The following is a 21,618-nucleotide window of genomic DNA, read 5'->3' on the forward strand; positions in this document are numbered from 1 at the left end:
TGATTTATTTCAAAGTGTTTTGGTCTGGCAGATAGCAACAAAGAGACACTTGTTTTAGTCAGAGTAGAAAGGTTGTCATCTCATCTTAAACCTTCAAATTTGACTTGCTCTACACAAGGGATCTGAGTTTGTCCTCACTGCTTGCTGTGGGGATTTGAGATATGTCTTGCACATCCCAGGCATGTGATTTCTTTTCCTTCAAGACTCCCTGTAACACTGGCTTTGCTTCCACACTTAAACAATTCACACACCAAATTGACACATCAACTCTGATTCTAGTTCCAAGATGATCTTAATTAGTTAAGGAATGTACCAGCCTCTCTGCTGTTGAATACCTTTGCACTTCCCAAGAAAGTGGTAATGGTTAAATATTCTGCCAGTCTGGTGGTGAGCAGCTTTTGGGCTTTGTTTGATACCAGAAAAGAATGAAATGAAGTGTTATTAAATGAGGACCCTCCTGCATGCAGCCAAAGGCATGACCTTTTGTGGTCACCTATCCTCTCTGACTGTTTGCCAAACTCACTATCTGCCCTCAGTTATCATTACACTTTGACCAGGAGAAGAGATCTCATTTTTGCACCCAGGCCTTACTGGCAGGCAACAGGTGAAAAAATACAGTACTACAGGTACTTCCTTCCTTTCCCTGTGTCCATTTCTGTCTACCCAAAATTGCATCCTAATTGTGGCTCATGGCTTGATATGGCCATTTGCATTTTCCTCCACACTCTTGTAAGTCTCTTGGCAGCTTTGTGGTATGAAAATATGATATAAATCCAAGGGGCATTCTTCAATGTAAGACTGTCAAAATGTACGGCGCCCATCCCACTTTGCCTCTTACTATTTTCCCTATTTCTCTCGCACAACTTTAGGGAAAATTGGATGCATGTCCTTTCTGAAACAGACTCCTATTCCACATGCTTAGTCTTCGGGGAGAGGAAGCTCTGCCTGCCCGTGGGGGAACAAATTCCTGTCCCTGTGCGGTGCAGGGTGGGGTGGCTGCACGATGGCTATGCCAGTGCTTTCCTGTTGCTTCACCTGCTGAACGTGAGCGTGCACATGCTGCATCCAAAGCCCTGAGCTTGTGTAACAGCAGAGAATGCCAGGTAAGCCCGGGCTCTAATCAACTGCTGTGGCAGCTGCTATGCTGCTAGGGATGTTAGCACATCACCTGGGTTCCTGCTGACCCCACCAGCTCTTAGCCTGTTGAAAGTATCTGAAGTGCTGCATAGTTTGTTCTCTTTGCTGTAAAGTAACTTGTGCATAGCTGATGCAAATATTTTTTGGATTTCAGTTTGCTTTACAGCTATACAAGAAGTCACAAGCAATTCAGATTATTTACCATAAAAGTGAGTAAATTTTCCAGTACATGATTTGGTCTATTCTTGTCATGTGTCAGTCCTGTCAGAGCAGGAGGTGCTGAAGGCCCCTCTGTCCACGCTGGACCCTTCCAGTTGGAGCATTCCGTTGGAGCATGTATGTGACCATTCCAAGTGATGTGTTTCATACCAGGCAGTGGGGCCAGTAAGACTCTAGAATGTGCTAGATGGAAGCAAATCATACTTGGAGCTGCAGTTTGGGCTTTCCTCTCTCCTTGTCCAGCTGCTGGTAGAATGGGTTTCCCAAGCTCCCACCTGCAGGCCCATTTATATTCCTCATCTAAACCTTTATTGGGCAAGTTGGGGAGCAATGGTCTGAAAGCAATGGTCTGAAAGTGAGAAGAGTTGGGGGGAAAAGTAGGCTATATGTCAGTAGCAGTTTCATAACTGATGGAAACTAGTATGGGAGCTTTTGCCCCTGGGAAGAGACTGAATCTTTTTTCATCAGATAGAAATGAGGCAATGCAAAGGAGGAGGAGGAGGATTCTATTAAAATGAGAGGGGGGAGGAATTTGATGGCATGACTTGGGCAGGATGAACTCTCACAATCTGTCCTGCATTATTTAATCAGTATAGGTTGAGTATTTGATTATATGGTATTCCCTGTTAGAGAGGTTTCACTGTATTGTCTTCCTTACTCACAAAGTACAAGGTCACCTGCTTGACTAGAATCGCCAGTGCTGCCTGACCTCAGGGAGGAGGATGCCTGGAAAGAGCAGTGAGCTGTAAAAGGGACTGGTGTGAGCATTTAAGCTAAGCACTAGTTGACATTTGCAGTTGTAGACAACAAGAGCTTTGCCAAACCTGGCCTGAATGTTGGCTGTGATTGGAGAATGGCACCTGGTCAAGTTACAGTGCAAAAATTTGCACAGTGCTACTGTTAAGCAGTTGAGCCTTGTGAGCTCTATTTAGGGCTTGTACTTATGAAGCAACTGGAATAACATGTTGGGTATGGTGGTAACTCCTCCTCTCTGGCACTTGAATTTAGACTTGGATTTTATTCAGTTTTTTGACCAGGACCTCAGCTGTTTGCAAAGGGGCAAAGCAGGACTTGTGACAGTGGTTCTGAACATCCCTGGGTGCAGAGTTCCACCTGACCTTGGGATTGTCCTTAGATCTACACCAGGAGATTTCTAATGTATCTGAGGAGAAAGAAGAGACATCTGCCCCACTTCTGGTTTTTATATTCCCCTCTGGTCTCAGTGGGTAATCGAATAAAATGGGAATTGCCCTTGGGTAACTGCCAGGAAGCAGAATTCTTCTTTGTTGGCATAGATTTATGAATGGATTTATAAATGCTACGTGAAGGCCACCCCTGCTGAAGGGGCCTGACTTTTCCAGTGGTGCCCACTGAGTTCATCCAGGGATGCATTTGCACTTGACCCTGTTGGGAGCCTTCCCTGCTGCTCCTGTGAAGTGCTCATCCCTGTCCCTGTTTGTCTCAGCTCTGAGGAGCCCACCATGACCATACAGAAGAGTTTCCGTGAAATGTACGCTCTGGCATTTTCCTGCTCCAGTCACTCCAGGGATAATAAATAGCAATGGTAATAAATGTATGACACATTTTCCAATGTACATACATTCTGGTACATGAAGTACTCTCTCTCTATGAGTGTATGGTTTCATTTCTTCTCTGATACCTCCCCAGTGTACTCCTTCAGTGGCAGGAAACTGGGGTTCTTGGGCTCAGGAGGGAGGCAAAGCAGCCCTCTGCAGGTGTGGGTAAGGGCAGGTGCACCTATAGGCTGCAAACAAGTGGTCTGAAGAAGAAGTTCATGCTGAAGGAGTTGGTCTTCCTTACCCCGGTGTACATGCTTGTCAGAATTTTTAAGTGAACAGAAATTTTCTTGGTTTAGTATCAGTTAGGGGAGCATGAAAGGAGTTTAAGGGATTTTTAATCTCATGAGATGAGGACCTCCCTAGTTGCAGCTGCAGGTTATGTATGCAATGCTAGCTAATGCCACCCTTGAATAACGAGTACAGTGCAATACAAGTGTCATACACTGACTTGTGTTTTACTGAGGTCCTCAGCTGAGGGGGGTGTGTGTGTGGGAATGCAAACGTGCTTGTAATGCTCTAGGGCTTGAACTAGTTCCATGTGGAACCAGCTGGGATGTACCTATGGAATAAAGCTCACTTTGTGAGCTGCATTGTGAGCTTTAATGTGCAGCTGCAGAACACTCTGGTCAGAGTTAAATGTGAAGCAGTGCACATATCTAGGTCATATCAGCAAAAATATGTGCATATATATCAGATTCAGTTAGATCACCACTCCTGACTTTCTCTTACTCAAGCTGCAAGAGAAAATGGTACTGGTTTGGACTACATGACCCCTCTGTGGCCTCTTCAAACTTTGCCCATTCTGTAATTCTGATTCTGCCTCACACCTACTGAAGTGGAAGGTTTTATTTCAGATTAAGTGGAGAATATTCTATTAAGTGAAACTGATTTGGCTTGAACTAGTGAGGTTGTTTTTAGGAGAAATCTTCAGTTTCATCAGCAGTCAGTCTTGAATGTTCTGTGTTCAGCATTAAAGCCTGATATGCCAAAACCAGAAATTCAATTAATTAAATAGATTTGGTCACCAATAACAAGAAGAGACTGACAAGACAAAAAGAAATAAATGTCATGTTTTTAATGCTGGTTTGAACAGCCTTACATGAAGACAAAGCACCAGACGTTGAGTGTCTCTCAGCAAAGCCTGACAGCATTGGTTGGCTGTCCAGAGCCACCTCTTTTTCAGTACTCATCATTGAAGGGGTACTCTGGATGGTCACGCCACCTGTGGAAAGGTCAGATTGGACAAGTGAGCTCCTTGGGTGAAGCAAGACATCAAATCACTGCAATCGACCTGTGCCCAGCAAACCTCTTCCTTGCAATATATGTGTGGCCTTCATGGAAGGCTCTCCTGCTTATCCACAAGCTGTTGTGCTCTGAATGACTGACCCTGCAGAGTTGGAAGCAAGCCTGTGTATTTAAGGAGAGGACAGTGAAGGACCATTTTGCAGGCCTACAGACTGCATATCTTAAGGAGAGATGAGGGAAATCAACAGGACTCTAGATGTCAACTATTCCCGCTATTTAACTCAGGTGAGTAGAAGTGTTTTAGGAAAGGGGGCTGGTTTCACCATGTGTGCTGTGCTGTGGAAGGGGAAATCTTTGTTCAGATGTCTAGAAAGACACCTAGAAATAAGGGCTATGTGTGAAGAAGAGGTAGAGACACCAGACTGTTCTGCTTTGCTTTATGCCCTTAGAGCTTGCATGCTCTTAGAACAGGTCTGGGTCTAGGGTGGTGCTTTCCCCAAGCAGCTGCCATACCTAAACTAGATCTGGCTGTCCTGTAGCTCTGCCTACACATAGATATTCTGCCAGTATCTACTGTGGCAGAGAATTTACAAATAAGCTTTGGGAATGACCCTGTTCAGGGGAGAAAGGGATGGTCATGGGTGCACCCTAACAAAGAGACATTTCAGGCTTTGTTTTAGAAACTGCATGCTCAGGGAAGATGCACAATTCAGGATCATTGTAAAAGGCAAGAAGAAAATTCCCAGGGTCAACTTCAGGTGAAAAAAATAACGCTGTGTTTGCCCATTATTGGCAGACTTGAGAGAGAGGTAGCTGTTTTCTGTTGTGGGTTTTCTTGTTTGTTTGAGAAGCTGATGCTAAATCACAAGCCCTGGCTTGACAAACACTTTCCATTAGCTAAATGAAAAATTTCTGAAGAGCATTCTCAGGTGCACCATGACAGCTGGCTGCCTTGCCTTACAGCACAGCACAATAAATACTGGCATTTACCCAGCTGTGAACCGTTCCAGTCTGGGAAGGACATATTTCACAATATTGAAGGTAACTAACTGGAAGGCATCAAACATTTTGAATTGGTTGTGTCAAAACATTTCATTCCGATATTCAGCCAAGATCAAGTGTTTACACATTAACAGATTGAGTTGGTTGAAAAAAAATCCCAAAAAACAAAACAAGCCACAACACTTTGGCTTGTTTGACTTCAGTATAATTTAATGATGTCTGAGTTGCCAGTGTCATTATCTCTACTTTTCATCTATTGAGCATGCTTGCTAATCAGATCTCACATATTCAAAAGTCTGAGTCCTTTGAGTGAAAATTATTCACTTGGAGAAGTCAGTGCAGCTTGGCATAGCTGGTAGGGAAAAACATCCATAGCAGAGAATGGGAGCATAAGATAAATCAAGCAGATACATTAATGTAAAACTTGCCCTGCACAATGCTTCCAGATTTCTCCAAGAGGAGAAGAAACAACTTCAGATTAAGATTTCCTGAAGTACTCATGTTTTTATAAAACCTCCATTTTCTTCTCAGATGCTCAACTTGCTAATTCATTCCGCTGATTGCGTTATCCTGTTTGCATGGGCTTACTCATACCATTGGAACAACAGGTTTGCACACAGTACTCTTTATGGTAGCTGATAAGGGGAAAAACCAGAGAAAAGCTGGATTTTTCCATTCCGGCTGGCATGTGTATCACAGCAGTCAAAGGTTTTGCATGAAGTTGACTAACCAAAAGTCTTTCTGTAGCGTGGTTTGACTTTTTCAGCTACAGATTGCTGGATGAAATAAGAAATGCATTTAGGCTGGTAATTTGTCTGATGCAGTGTCAATTCCAGACACTTCAGTGTGGTAACGCAGAGTAGGCATATATATCTATATATATCAATCTATATATCTGCTCCTTACGTGGCAATATCACTTTTCCAATAAGGCTTTTTTCATAGCTGAGATCAGATTGTACTTAAACATTTTTCCCCAAACACAGAGCTCTTGTGAAAACTAGAGCTGCAATGCCCCTCCTATGCATCCTGTTTTCCTTATATCCTTGGTGGCCTCCTATGACCAAATTCCGTCTAATAAAGCAAAGCATTTAACTTATTAGTTTTTTAGATTGGTAGCTTAGAAAGTTCTTCCCCTGTGGGCATTTGCAGCCTTTGACTTTGATTCTGGGAAAGGCTCTTGACTTTGCACTAAGGTTACATTTGGTGTATATAATCTTCAAGATTTAAATGATGCTATAACTCAATTTTGCTATATAAAACCAAACTGTGTCAGATACCAAAACACACTTAAGAATCTCCGAGGCCATTTGCGAGAAGCCTTCTGGATCTAAGTACTGCTAATTGATGGAAGGCTATTTTAAGTTTTAAGAAACAAGAGCACCTGGCTGAGCTTAAATGTGAAAAATGAACTCCATTATGATGCTTTTAACTTAGTGCATATTTTTGATCATATTTATGCAGCACAGTAAGTGGTTTGTTTGTTTCTTTGCAACATTTCCCTGTATCTTTTGAGCAATGGTCAATATTTTAGAGTGCTATTGATGCTGTTATCAATGCTTTTCATTTCACGCTACAATTTAGCAGGACACAGATAATCTAAGGTAAAAGGAGAAATGCATGGAAATTAATCTCTAGCATTTGGCTACTTACTGAGTGCCCTGAAAAGGGGAAAACAAAGTTTGGCCATAAGCTGTAGATGCTTTTGAGGTGAAGGATAAACAAACAGCCTCATCCTCTGGAAGAGAGGTGTTTTTGGCTAGGTCAGAGCTTTCGGGTGAAGCAAGACTATACTGGGTGGTGACAAGCTTTAGGTGACAAGCAGAAAGAGATGAAGCCGGGATAGGTCTCAGAAGAGATAGTTAGGAAGTGGTCTTCTCAGAAGAGATAGTTAGGAAGTGGTCTAGCAGTCAAATAAGCTTTCTGTTCTTCTGTTTTTCTTAGAAGAAGATAAAATTCAATTTTATTTGAATTTCAGCTCCAATATCCACGCCTCTAGACAGGGATGATGCTATGCCTTATCAGTGTCTGAGACCGCCATTCACCACATAGCAGAAGGAGTTAAAGAAATGGAGGAGAGATGGAAAATTAACATACACTCACTTTCTACTGGGTGGGCTTTGAGAACCTGAGCTGCAGGCAAATATTGTACACTTATTTTTGCAATGGGTCCAGGAGCATATTTAGGCTGCATTAAAAGTCTCTCATGTTCAAGCCTTATCTTAGAATAGGGTTGTTTATGCAAAAGTTAATATTAAAAGGAAGTGATTTTTTTTTCCTTTATGATTCTCTGAAAAAACAGGAATGCCCTATGAGGATCTAGGATTTCTCCTGTACTTACATTAACAGTTCCACATAACGAACATTTTTGTTCAGGGCTTCAATTTCTTTCATCTCTTGCTCAGTGAGGGAGAAGTCAAAGATCTAATGGAAGAGATGTTAGGAATGTGTTAGTTAGCATTTCTTCTCATGATCAACCTTCATATGTTACAGATTCCAGAAATACAATCCCTCCTTCTCCCTGTATCTCTCCCACAAACCCATGCTTGCTTGCATTTTCAGGAGTCTCGAGGACATGAATAAGCCCAGTCACATTTGCCTACACCTTTTTTGCAAAAAGTGGAAGGTAGTCTGGCAATACTGAGACACCAGCTTTGAAAGCAATGTATTTCCAGGGGAAGCAGGGAGCAGTGTGAATACTGAGTGCTGCAAGGGATGCAAGAACCAAGTAATCTTATTTTTGGGTGGTAGTCAAACCAAATGTTTTCTGGTGGCATGGCTGTGAACCTTTCTGTCACACTTGTGTGCAGCTACCCTTCCCTAGCAGAGCTGTCCCATACCTGAAGACTGGGCAGAACAATCAGTCCTTCCTGAGTTCTTGCAGCCTTGGGCTGCTCAGCTACTGAGTTACCTCATCTCGCTTGTCCTGCTCACTGCAGCAGCAGCTGCTCTGGGACACACCACCAGCTGGAGTTTTAGCTGCTCCAGAGAGTAAAGAGGCACCAAAATTTCCTCTATGCCCTGTTATTGTCATACCTTGTTACCATTTAGTGGTGGGGACAAGAAGCATCAAATGTGGCAAAGTTTGCCACTGATCAAGCCTTACATATGTCTACAGAAAAAATGGGAATATTACCTTCTACAGGGGCTAAGCCAATGTAAGTGGATTTGCCCATGTACTACTGGGGTATGAATGTACCTGGAAATTCTCTCTGATGCGTTGTGGATTGAAACTTTTTGGAATCACCACCACCCCTCGCTGGACATTGAAACGCAAAGCGATCTGTGCCGCAGTCTTGTTGTACTTCTTGCCAATGGCATTCAGCACAGGATCCTTCAGTAAAGGAGGGGAGGACACATTTACCCTGGAAAAAAAGTGGGAAAAAAAAGAAAACCTCCTCATCTTTAATGTCAAAACATAGGGGCATCTACTTGTTTGTGGACAGAACACTGCACCTTTTGACAAATAGGGTGAAAGACAGGAGAAAATCTTTGGCTCTTAGGTTGGCGTATTGTCAAAGGCAACTTCCTGTGTGATGTCCTAACCTTGACTTCGTTTCTCCTTCCTCACCTAAGCCCCACACCTTCCCCATTCCAAACACTTGCCTGCTGTTAGGGGAGACCTTAGGCAACCTCCTATGCAGACACCTAGCGTTCTGTTTATGACAGCATGCAGCAGGAGTGTTGAAAGTTTACACTCACAACAGTAATATTTAGACACTGAGGTTCAAAACCACTTCAAAAAATGGGGGCAGAGGTATTTTGCACAGAGACCCAGCAGTGGAGAACTATGTTTCCCTGAATATTACCCCTCTATTTGAAAGTAATATGGGGACTTACCATGATTCATCCCTTGAGGTTCCCAATGGGCTGTACCCAACAATAACGATGTCATGTTGTCTGCAAAATTCTAGGAGTTTGGGTTGGGTGAAGTAGGGATGGCATTCTACCTGCAAGAGTAGCACAGAAAGGATGACTAATCAACAGGACCAGACACAGAGGCAGATATTCCAATATTTGTGAGAGCTACAGACCAGGTGATGCTTTCAGGAGGGGATAGATGTAAATTAAGGAATAGGGAGAAACACCATCTGCGGCTACTATTCTAATTGTACATTGCTGGGTGATTGATTTTTTTTATTATTTTTTTTTTTTTTGGTGGACAGCAGATTAACATCTAGAACCATAATTTGGCTGCAGGGAACTTTTATTGGCCTGCAGTGGAAAGGTGGCAATAAGTGGGGATTATGGAGGTGAGGCAAGCTCACTAGACAAGTAGACCGAGAAGAAAACCCATCTCATGTGGGTCAGCTCTCCCTTTCTCTGCCTCTTGCATTCAGGATGACTAATCTGATGTTGTTTTTAGGGAAGTGTTGGCATAAAGTGTTCCAGTTAGAAAGGTGGGGGGAGTATTCAAAAGGTGAGATTATGACCTTGTTGCGAGTTGTGCCCTCCCACGTTGCAAACACTGTTCCCTCACAGGCATGGATATTCTGGCTGTGATCTCAGACTCTGGGAAATGGTTGTCTCAAAGGTGACAGAGCAGCCACTGTTTGCAGTGGTTGCTATCTGGCAAGTCTGAAGCTATCTGGCACTTCTCTGCTTGCTGGCCAGCTGCCCTAAGCTGAGCTTAATCTTTTGCCTGGTTTTCCTCGACCCCAGGAAGCATCAGCAATGCTCAGTGCAGTCTTAGGGGCACGCCAGAAACAGCAATTGCATTTTGCACCCGCTGGGCATGTTAATACCAGGGAAGGGTGCTGGAATTTCCTATTCTCGCAGGCAGCCTTTCCCTCCAGGCCAAGTACAGAAATGAAAGCTGTGGCCTGCCTCTTTGCCCTGCCTCATGGCCATTCCAGCCCTCCAGGCCACGTGCTGGGAGTGGGAAGTTGGTCCTGGTTGGTCCCTGGCCTCATCTCGATTACTGCTAATGTGGATATTTGTGCCAGACTAGTCAGAAGGGCTTCCCAGAGATTTCTAGGAAATGCAGAGACCTGCCAAATGCGAGAGCCAAAGGTACTGGGCACTCAGATGGGTCGCTGCCACTTGTCACCTTCTCAGAGCCCCGCTGCTGTAATTTAACTTGGATGTGCCTGTCATCTTCACGGGATTGTTCCACTAGGGTCAGTCACGTAACAGTCTCCTTTAATTGAACATTTTCTCTATTTCTTACAAATGTCTTATAGGAAAAGTACAAGAGAGGCAAGTACAGGCAATTCAGGAGTTGCTTCTAATGGCTTTTACCCTTGAGAAGCCTGGAGTGACTCAGGGTCTGTAGGGTTGTGCTGGTGTTAACTAAGGTAGACATGGCTTCACTGAGCACTGGTTAGCTCTGAATGGCTTTCTTGGGAATTTTTGGACTTGAAGTAAGGTACATGGCAGAAATCTAAGATCTGCTTTGACTCAGCATTCAATCTTGTTATGGAGCTTTGGCACAGAGGCACCAGTTTTATAGTCCTGGAGCAGAAACTGAGGAAAGCGATTGCTCCAGAGCCTTCAAATATTGATCTTTAGCCTAGATAGGAAGAGTAATATTTTCAAGCTAGAAATGGAAGCATGGAGAGCAGCATCTGTGGCAAAGTACACATCACCTTTGTGTACATGGAGGCTTAGGCTGTGTGTTTGCATTCCCCAAAGGGCAGTGGCACCGTGGCAGGCACTGCCCTTGGCTTGCAGTCATACCTGGTTGCTGACAGGTTTGTACTTAAGTCCTGGCTTGTTCATGATCATCTCCAGTTGCCTGCGGTTGAAATTGGATACTCCAATAGACTTTGCCAAGCCAGCATCTTTGCATGCCTCCAGAGCCTGTAAAGAAAGCAAAGACAAGAGGAATCCCACAGGTTGGCTTGATTTCTTGGAGCATGCATTTTAGAGAGAGGTGGAAGATAGACCATTATTGAGAACCTTTGCTGCAGCAGAGCTAACAGCTCTATTAGCATGAGGGCTGGTGTTGTCCAGACAAACCAAACTCTATTCCTGTGTCGACCTGCTTTCCAGACCAAGCCCTAATATTTTTACCTCCTGTGAGGGTAGAAATTGTCTGGAGAGCAGGAAGATTTAACCTGAGATATAGATACTTAAGTGCCAGGGAACTGCTTTTAGAGAGTTTTGCTTACTTTATGCTGCTTTAGCAGTACCTCAAAGCTGGAGAGGGCAAAGTGAACAAAACAGATTCCTTTCCTGATAAGTCAATTCACTCCTTTTGATTTTAAGACAGTTTTTCATATGAAGTCTTTATCCAGTGAAATCCCCTAAATATCTGGCAAAGCACATCACAAAACCTGCACAGAAAACGTCAGTACAATATCAAGCAGGAAAAAAAATTGTGGATGGGAGAGAGGCATTCTGGATATTTTGTGCTTTAGACAAACCCTAGTACCTGAGAAACTCTTATGAATACTGGACATTAATATATTTGCTTCATTTGCTTCATTTGCTTCATCTGCTGGGTTGTTAAGGGGAAAGGGGGTCCTTTCCTATAGTCTTCCCCTTCTCTGCCTGAAACTCTGCACACAAACAATTCAGTGACTGTTTGAGGCAGAGCAGACCCCACCATGGAGCTGGATGCCCTTCTGAGTTTTGTTATTCTTTCTGTCTTACAGGAGCTGAAAGCAGGGAGGTAAGAGGCACTCTGTTTGATGACCTCTAGTTGGCCTCATATGCCTTCTATCACTCAGTGACAAGTCAGCAAATACAGTCATCTGAATTAATTTTTGCCAGCTAGCTTTATTTCACTGAGAGAGTGAAATTATCTGGATTTAGTTGAGCCATTTTAATTCAGATTAATGCTGCTATTTGCAGGCGTTCCCCTGCACCTATTTTTCTCTTGGCTTATTAGCTGAAGAGAGTGGCCTGCTATAGAATAACCTTTATATTAAACACCACTCAAAGATAAAAATATAGCAGTGCTGGGTGAGCTATTGCTTTTAATATCCAAGCAACCATTCTGTGAAAAGAGGGGAATGAACTGCATCAGCCAAATTCAAATGTAACATAAACAGCCAACATGGAAGTCCCCCTTCCCTCTGAGACCCAGCCTGGATGGCTCAGCTGCCAAGGGAAAGTTCAGGCCCCCTCTGGGCTCTCTCCCCCTTCAAAATTTCACTCAGAATTTCACCATTCTTCATCTTTATCTGCTGTACCTCAAGTAGAGCTAAACTGGGACATGACTGTCCAGATCTGGACAGTGCAAGCTGAAGTGGAGCACGTAGTAGCACCTCTTATCTCTCTTGGTGTGAACTGGTGATGCTATTTCATCAGGCCTGGTGCAGAGGGAGAGCTGAGAACTAAAGAGGTGTCCATGGCTTTGAGAGGCAGAAATGTGAGGAGATTGCTAGTCTCATTTTCTCTCTCACCCGAGATCCTGAAGCCAAGTGACACTAGGCTTAGTGAGACATCTGCCTAAAGGGGTAGAGCACATCACAAACAAATCTAAGGTGCAATCTTTCAGGCAAATGCTACTTCCCTCCAAGTTTTCTTACCACAAAAATCTTCTGTTCCCATCTGATAAGTAAATTTAGAAGTGAGTGAACTTGTTCTCATGGCAAGTGATGGCAAGGTCTTGGGTTTTGGTTTTTTTGGGGGGGGGTGTTGGGGTTTGAGTTGGGAGATGTTGGTTCTTTTTTTTTTAATAGGATTTTTGGGTTGATTGTTTGGTGGGGTTTTGTGGGGTGTTTTTTGTTGGGGTTTTTTTGTTTGTTTTTGCTTTTGTTTTTTATGGTAAGCTTTAGGGCAAAATCTGTTTTTTTCCTGCAAGTGAAAAAAGATTTTATTTTTTTCAAGATGACTTAGTCTCTCCTGAGGGCTCCAACTTTCTGTGAAGATCTGATAAAGAGGAAGAATTGGTAAAAACCTAATGATAAAAGCTTCAAGTAGTGAATGTAGAGTGCACTCTCTTAAAGAGGGAATGTGGATGTCTGATGTTTCAACAGTGTTTTGTTATAAAAATAATTAAATGACAGCAAAAAGAAACATGCTTAAAGAATGCTTAAGGACAGAAGTGAAATTTATGCATGGAGCTAGTAGAATTCGATCCATTTGCCCTGGCAATTTGCTTCAGTTATGTTTATGAAAACCACAAGTAAAAATGAGAATGAATATCTGTGGGTTTAAAGCATATATGGATGGATGTTGTGTTTGCTTACCTCCCAAGTGGCACATAAATCTGTCTCATGGTAGATAAATTTTCCATTTTCATCTTTTGGGTAGAGTGCATCTCCAGGCTGAAAAGTAAAACCATACTGCTGTGCTTTAAAGAAAAATTTTTCAGTCCTTAGAGCAAAATTTTTTTCATAGACTCTGTTTCTACTAGTAAACAACAAAAAAAAATTGAGTAGCTTTCTGAAACACCCTAAGTTCAGCAGGTCACTTATGCTGGGCTTACCACATCCTCGTCTGCTAGATCGTCCTTGGACACACTCCTGAACTGTCACATGAGAGTGCACTCAGGAGTTCCTGGATGGCCTTGTTTTGCAGCAAACTTTTGACCTTTATGTTATGGCATCCAGAAGACTCAACTCCTTCCCAAGGGCTGGGTTAGAGTACCAGCTTGTGTTCTCTTCTACTTCTTTCCTCTTCGCTTTGGCCCTTCCCTTGCTTCCTGCTTGTGTCACCTGGGAACTGGACTGAGCTGGTACTGTCCCCAACAGCTGGAGGGTCCAGGAGCTGCTGGCAGTAATGGGCTATTGGCATAGCTAACCTCTTAAGTACATTATCCACCTTTCTTCGGGCACTAGAAACTCTTTCCTCCAGTCTCTGTAGTCTGTAGGCTTCAGAGATGATTTATGAGCTGATATCTCACAAGCACAGCTTTCTCTTATTTGCTGGTTGTTTCACTGCTGTTGCAGGCAATGCATTAACACCTCCCTCCCTTGTGTCTGATCACAATTTCACTTTTGTGTTTTGCTGGAGTTTGGTTTTTCTTTTTTTTTTTGAGCAAAACCCTTCACTGATGTTTGACATTTGATCTGACTTCAAACTGCTACATTTCATAGGCCTGGGTACAAGATGTTGATGTGGTAACTCCTTGGGAACATGCAGCTGTGACTAATATGATCAGTAACTATCACCTCCCAATTCAGTTGAGTTCAAATCCAAGGCATTTAATGGGAAAAGTGAGCCTAAGGAAAACACAGAGTCAGGTTTCAGAGGGCCAAGGTCTCAGTTACAGGCATAAGCCTCTCTCCTCCAAATGTGCTGATTTTCCTCAGAGAATTCCACAAAGACAACTTGTTGCTTTTGTTGCTCTGTCTTGCTGGAAAAAGAGAATACCTTGACTAGAAGGAGGTAGATGGCTGTTGGGTACATTCTTTTTCTATTAGAAGGCAAAGTGTTTGCCATCATAGCGTGAGGTGGAAAAACTTAACTTGCAAAACCATCCTGTGGTATTTTGGAACAAACCATTCATCCCATGATACCCCAGCACACTTTCCAAAGACTGCAAGTTCAACATATTAAACAGTTGGACCTGTTTAATTTTAGTAAATGAGTCTGAATTCAGGACCTTTTTACTCTGCCCCACTTTTAATTTACTCACTTCTGTTTGAGTTTTTTTTATAGTAGTCAATAGGCACCAATTATATCAGCTAATTTACCATCCTCCTATTTTCCTCTATCTTTTGTGTTTTAAAAATGAACCAAGTCAGGAGGAATGGTGCTTGAAGATTAACTTCTCTTGACTGAGATGTGGTGTGAGCTACTGTGGATTTCTACAGTAATCAATTCCTCCTCCTACATGCAGAGAATTCTGCAAGGTGTTGAAGTGCAGTTGTTTCTGCTCAAGAGTTTCCAGGCAAAACTTTCTCTACCAAGCTATCTTTTTATGAAAGGGAATTTCTGAATGGAAGAACTGCCTGCAGATGGATAAAGTGCTGAGAGAAAGGCAGTGTTTTGATGGTGACAGAGAGGTGACAAGGTCTTTCGGAGGCTGGTCACGTGTTTTAGCTCTGGGTTCTCATGAACTACACCGCACCAGTGATCCTAGAAATGCTGATGTCTTCTCTTGCAGTTCTCTTGGAGATAGTTTTGTGTTTTACACTGGATAAAAGGCATGCTTCATGCTGCTGCATGAGCACTGAAATTAGTGTGGCAACACTGTACAGTCACTGCCATTGTGTGGGATCACACCTTATCATGTCATGTCCCAAGTCTGGAGGCACTCCAAAAGATATCGTACTTGCTGGTTTAAAACCCAGTAACTCTTAACCACTGAGAGGAAAAGTCCTGCTCCCATTATAATTTTATCACCAACATGCAGGCAGGAAGACAATTCTGCACATCCCCTTGCTTTCATAAAATGGTCTTTGACAAGCAGACTTTCTTAAGAAAGCAATTTTAACAACCTGTGAATGCCTGTCCTATAAAGAGAAGGGCAACAGGAAGTCAAATAGTGATGCCAATGGTCTGTTTTGAGTTATTCTTTTAAATTTACAAGATACTTAAATGAGACTTGTTCAGTGTAACACTAAAATATCTGCTTTCCTATCAGATGACAGAATCATTAGTTTGGGAGAGATTTGCAGATCATTTAGTGCACAAGTTGATGCTTACTGATAAATCAGTCATCTGAGAAGAGTCCCCCAAAAACCTGCTGGTTTTTTACCCCCAAAATACCTGTGGGGTATGAGCTTCCCAGGCAGAGGGAGGGCATGTGGGGGTCTGAAGAGACCTGTTTCTGCTGGTTACTCCCTTGCTAGGGTGGAGGGGCTGAGCAACACTGCAGGGGGCTAAAGGCAGGAAGGACAGAAGTCCTGAATGGGGAATCTATGTGGGGAAAAAATACAGGGAGGTGTAGGCTAATGTTGGTAGGTCAGTGAATAATTGCACCTCACGTGGTGGCTATTCATGAGCTCTTGAAAAGCAGAGGGGCTTTGCTGAGTGGTGCTCTCTGAAACCATAGTGCTCTTGCTCTGCCTGAAAGCCCTGTGACGAATTGCTGCCTGGGCTCTGCAGGGGTATGTTTCTTACTGTTTTCAGGGTGGTGCTGTAAGTTCTGTCTTAGGTACATCACTGCTTCCCACCAGAGACTGCTTTTGCTGGACTTTTGGGGAGGAAAGCACCCATGCTTGCAGACTAGAGGGGAGCAGTAGTTTCTTAGAGTTACACCTGCATGCTCCTCATCAAAGGCAAGCATCACAGGCAGGATGGGTGTATTTGTGAGAGAGAGAGAGCAAAGAAAGGAAACCTGTCACCACTGCAAAAGGATGGGTTTTTTTCATTTTGTATTTGACATAGAAAAGTGTATATTTTTCAGGAAGAAAGTGACTTATTTTTTTCTCTCCTCTCATGAGAAACATGAATGAATCTCTAGGTCTGCTACTCTTTAACTACTCAAGATTGTTGATACAAGCCTCAGGGAGTCAGATGTATATTACTTTAAAGCCAGCTGTCTATATCTTTATATTGTGAGACAATGACCTTCACTATGTGGGAGAATGAACTACTAAAGAATACAAACACAAGAAAAGGGAAACAGGAAATTGCTAGTGGTGGGAAATTTTCAGAAATGTACCCAAAAGGATTCCATACGTGTGACTGTATAAATAAAATTTTAATATCAGAGTCTGGTTACTCCTATACAGGTCTTAATAGGATATGGCCTCCTCAGGGGGAAGAAAAGGGCTGCAAGTGTAATGTGATAGCCTCATTGGTAAATTACTTCCTATCTGATAGTTCTCATAATTTGGAGTCTGCAGCAAAATATTATTTTAATAATCAGAGATCTACCTTTCTTGCAAAAAGAGGCCAGTTTAGAGCTCAAACCTTGTTCAGAAGCAATTAACCAACTAATTGCCTGACCCTATTCTCTCTTAGAAGAAAGATTTAATTAGTTCAAAACCACTTAAATGTTTTGAATATAATTCTCTTCATTTCATTTGCCTTGGTATCATGTACTTGTAGAGGAAAATTGTAAAGCAAGGTAGAAACAGCTGTGAAAACAGAAAGTTTGTGGACTTGCAAGAGGGAGGCATGCAACTATGATGTGAGCTCCCTGCATTCAAAGGTTTTGCATACAAGTTGCCCAGAGCCAGCAGTATGAGGGAATATCAGACTCTACACTGGCATTTAAGAATGACAGATGGACAACCCATGTTTGGCACCACTTGTGATCTAGTGAAGCTGAGTGCTGCAGTTACAGTGATTAAGATCATAAACACAATTTTCCCAGCAGCTTTAATTTAGGACAGAATAAGGAAACCAAACTTGGTGACTTTCTACCTTTTTCTCTCCCTCTCTGAACTTTGCCCCTGGCCTGTTGCTGCTTTGTATGAGCTCTTTCCTCCAGTGGCTCTCTCCTCATGGCTCAGAGGGAATTCAGACACAGGTACTGCCCAGCTGTGCAATTTTTCAGAGTAGGAACTGCTCAACCACAGTTGGGAGACCTGTCCTTCCAGCAGAAACACTCCAAGCAACATCTCTCCTGGCCTGTTCTCACACCACCTGATAAATGGCTCTCTTTGGGTGGGCAGTGCACAGAAATACATGTATGCAGTATATATCAAAATATATATGTTATCTGCTCAAAATGCTATTGACAGCCTAGACTGGAAGCTGCAAGGAATATACTTGATGGAGGTCTTGGTTCAAGTTAAGTTAATGCACTTTTTCCAAGCAATTTTTCTTTTTACCTTGAAAGCCATTGGCAGCTCAATAATGTAGAGGTCAACATAGTCCAGCTGCAGGATCTTCAGGGTTTTCTCCAGTGTGGGACGCACCAGCTCCGGGGGGTGGCAGGTATTCCACAGCTGGGGAGGCAAGCACAGGCTTTCTTTGGGTGCCAGGAGGAACAGAGAGCCAGCTGAAGACCCCCAGCACACTCTCCCTCCCTCTTGTCCTTGTGACAGAGCCCACTATGCAGAGAGCAAAGAGGTGAGTGCCTTACCTTGCCTTCTGGCAGAGCCAGGTGCAGAGGTTAAGACAGCAGTTCTTGCCCAGGACTGATGAAGTGTTGACCCAGTAAAGCCATTACGTATTTTTTTATTACAAAACAGGTTATTCTGAGCTGAGTATATTGCAAACTCTTGCTCAATGAACTTAGATTCCTTTTGTTTTCCAAGCATATGCTTTCACTGAAAAACTTTGTTCCCACAAGGAATCTGTGGTCAGTTTTATGCTTGAAGGCAGAAGCCTGGATCATGTGAGTTAGCTATTGAGCAGCCAAGCACCCAGCACTAAGAGAATCTTCTGGTTTTTGTCCTGTGGTCAGGGAGCCTGAGAGACTGCCTGGCCTAGGAAAGTTTTCTCTTATTCGCCAGTCCTCACAGAAAAATGTGTATGTGATTAGTCACTGCAGTGCAGGTGTGAGTAGTTAAAGTAGAGTCTTCTGTACCTCTTTAATGCAAACTGCTTCCTTTCATGCCTGAGGTTGCTATGGAGTGTGCTCAGCTGGTGAGTGTTCAGCACTATCTCTAACTGAACTGTGCTGATACAAGTCTCTTGCAAGGATAAAACCATAGCATGGTAATTAGTAACCACGAGCTCTTTGTAAACTGATTGAGTTTTGTGATTTTAACTACAGCAGAATTAACACACAATAGAAGGTTTTGAGTACCATTTGAATGCACACAATAAGTTGGGCTCTTTTCTTTTTTTTTTTTTAACTCACAAAACTAACGTGAAGAGTCACATTTAGGTTTTTGCCACTTTTGCTGGTTGGAAAAACCTGCTGTTTGCTCGTATGGTCATTGTCTAGTCAGTTCTGCCACCAAAGCTGACAGCCACTACATGCAGAGGTATAGAATAAATTTGTTCTACAGACACAAAACTTGAATTGTGACTTATGGGAGAAGAGGTTGATTATAGGTGTTAAAGGGCATAGCCTGTGTAAGTTTTAAGTTATTTTAGATGCTTGGTTTTTTTCTTTTAACTATGTTATAGTTATTCCCTGGGAAAACAATCTGCTCTGTTCTGCCCTCAGAAGCAAGGACATGTTAAGCTGTACTGAGAGCAGGACATCTGACCCTGCCCTAAGGTGACAAACCAAAACACCTGGAAATTCATCCTAGGCCTTTCTCAGCTGTATGCTGCAAGATGTGAAGAGTTTATGATCAACAGACAGTGGTAAGAGGCTGAGGTGTGCTGCAGTAAGGGACCAAGGTCCTGTTCTCAAGAGTTTAAGTTGTTCCACTGGATTTACTGAAAAGCTTTTGTCTATCTGTTTTTTAAGCATTTTACCTGCAAAATGAGCTTAAGTTGTGTTTAAGTAAGGAAATTACTTTCTAGACCCTTCATGTCCAGGTTGTTACTGTGTTTTAGAAATTTGGTGACCTGAGATATATTGCCTAGAAGTAGTTTTTCTGAGTGCCCTTTCGAGCCCAGTTCTATTGAGCTCAGCATTTGCCAGTGAATATACTTCCCTCTAAAAACTGCAGAGGTTCTGAAGAACCAGCCTTTAAAAACAGCTGTACTATGTTTAAAAACATTTGTACTATGTCAATACATCGATGCCATGGAAACTTGAGAGTTTTATAACTGTTCTCATGATTTGTACAAGTTATTGTATTATCTACCTAAGTAGAACCCGTGTTTGAGCAGTCGAAGCTGCCAACTGGCTTTGGCATTTTAGGACACCACATTTCCTGGAAATGTTACTTCTAGTTTAATGAAAGAAATATCCTGGGATGAAAGAGGAGACCAAAAAGGTCTTGCTGTATAAGCCAAGTGAGATGTTGGCAGTTGATATAAAACCTCTAAAATTTCTGGATGCTGAGCTGCTCTGCCTGATCAGGCAGCCAGCAGCGAGAGCCAAGTGCAAGTGCTGATGATTTCAACTGGCAGATGCAGCGCGATCACACCAGGTCACTGTTCCAGCAATGCTGCCACTCAGCAGGGCTGCTCTCGTCAGTCCCTGCTGATGGATCAGCCCTCCATCTGCAGCATCTTTGCTTCAGGAAAGATCTGCACGAGGGGCTTGAGTCTGAAGGCTCTTGGGAATTCCCAGTACTTCTGATGTCAGTAAGGAAGAAAACATAACTAACTTCCGTAGTGCCTGGTGCTTCCAAGAATGGTCTGTGTATCTACCATGTTTCCTAGAAGATGCAACGGTTCATATCAATCAGTTATTGATCAATGCCCCAAGTATCTACTGGGTTGAGATTTGCCTGTACTTTGTAAGCTACCTAAGTTTGTGAGGTGCATTAAACTAAAGATACATAAGGTGAGGGAGATCCCCTCCCACTCCTTCTGGGAAGTTCAGAGCTGCTGTGAGAGCTTTGAGTGAAACCTGTGAAAATCCTTGATTGTGATGGATTGAATTAGTTGCAGAGTATTTTCTGTTTCTGCCTTTGAACTCTTTTAAAGGTCGTAGGAATGTTATGATGGACCACCACCCTGAGCAGCTGACGTTTTGTCAAGCACAAAGAGGACACGACAGTAGGAGAAATCCATGTGTGTGTCATGTCATAGACACACCTGTGTCTGCAGGCCGGGAGCACAGGCATTGGCTGTTGTGGTACCGTGTGTTGCAGCCCTGTGGCTTGCAGGAACTGCAGTTTTCCAAATGACTCAGTGTTTAAGTAGCGATTATCGACTAGGAAAATCATCTGGTGATGAGATCAGACAACTGAATACAGAAAGGCTTAATAAATAAAGGAAGTTTGGAAATTTTACCAGGAGATCTGCTTTCATAGAGCCTAAAAGTTGATATGGGCAAATAAACTGCAGGGGAAGCAGTTGAGAAAGTTAAAATACTCAAAATTATTAGGACATCTGGTTCTAACCTTTTGGCACAACTTGGTGGTTTTGATTTGTAATATTACTGATAATTTGCAGTAATGAAACTATAAAACTGTTGAAACCAAATATTTTCACTGATCCAAATCAACATATTTGGCATATAAGAGACTGAGAAATTCCCCTGATAAAGCCAGAGAATTTGAGAACGTGAGGCTTTTCTCAGAATGGCAAGGTTGTTATCAGTAGAACCAAGCAGGAAACTTGGAAAAGAGGTGCATATTTTACAGATTGGAAATTGCTGTGCTTGGAAATTGGTCTATAGCTGCTGAAAATCCACTTGGTCTGCAAACTATCCAATATGAAGTTTAATTTCCCCAGATCATAGAACTTACTAAATTGCTCACAGTAAGCCAGACCTCTCATCCCATGGGATCTTTCACTCTAGGAACAGTGGTGTTTATTTGCAAGTCTGTTGAGTAATTGTGGATTACGTGTTATTTGGGAAAGGAGAAAGGGAAAATATTAGGCTGATGTGTTCAAAGAAGCACTGCAGAAAGGACTATTTGAGGCCATAAACTCCCTTAGAAACTGGACAGGCACCATTGCACTACAATGTGCAATGACCTCTCTTATACCTGGGTAATTCATCGTTGTTGTAACAGCTTCTGTCAGACACTTCATTCGACAAGGGATTTCATTATTTTAGGAGAGAGTCAAGTCATAGAGTTAAGACTTGAATGTATAAAATAGCTCATGCATTACTGCAG

At 42.7% G+C, this 21,618-nt stretch overlaps 1 protein-coding gene across 1 annotated transcript in view; it reads right to left on the minus strand.

Annotated features, from left to right (window-relative positions):
* Nucleotides 1-3,996: 3,996 nt before the first annotated feature.
* Nucleotides 3,997-21,618, minus strand: part of AKR1D1 (aldo-keto reductase family 1 member D1) — a 34,786-nt gene continuing 17,164 nt past the window's right edge. The window contains exons 3-9 of the mRNA XM_058022397.1: nucleotides 17,806-17,922; nucleotides 13,324-13,401; nucleotides 10,862-10,984; nucleotides 9,023-9,132; nucleotides 8,382-8,547; nucleotides 7,524-7,606; nucleotides 3,997-4,158 (exon numbers count right to left, since the gene is read on the minus strand). Of these exons, the coding sequence (XP_057878380.1) occupies nucleotides 4,116-4,158; nucleotides 7,524-7,606; nucleotides 8,382-8,547; nucleotides 9,023-9,132; nucleotides 10,862-10,984; nucleotides 13,324-13,401; nucleotides 17,806-17,922 (720 nt within the window). The 3' untranslated portion in view covers nucleotides 3,997-4,115. The remainder of the gene's footprint in view (nucleotides 4,159-7,523; nucleotides 7,607-8,381; nucleotides 8,548-9,022; nucleotides 9,133-10,861; nucleotides 10,985-13,323; nucleotides 13,402-17,805; nucleotides 17,923-21,618) is intronic.

The sequence above is a fragment of the Melospiza georgiana genome, chromosome 4 (genome assembly GCF_028018845.1).
Source record: "Melospiza georgiana isolate bMelGeo1 chromosome 4, bMelGeo1.pri, whole genome shotgun sequence".
Taxonomy (NCBI): domain Eukaryota; kingdom Metazoa; phylum Chordata; class Aves; order Passeriformes; family Passerellidae; genus Melospiza; species Melospiza georgiana.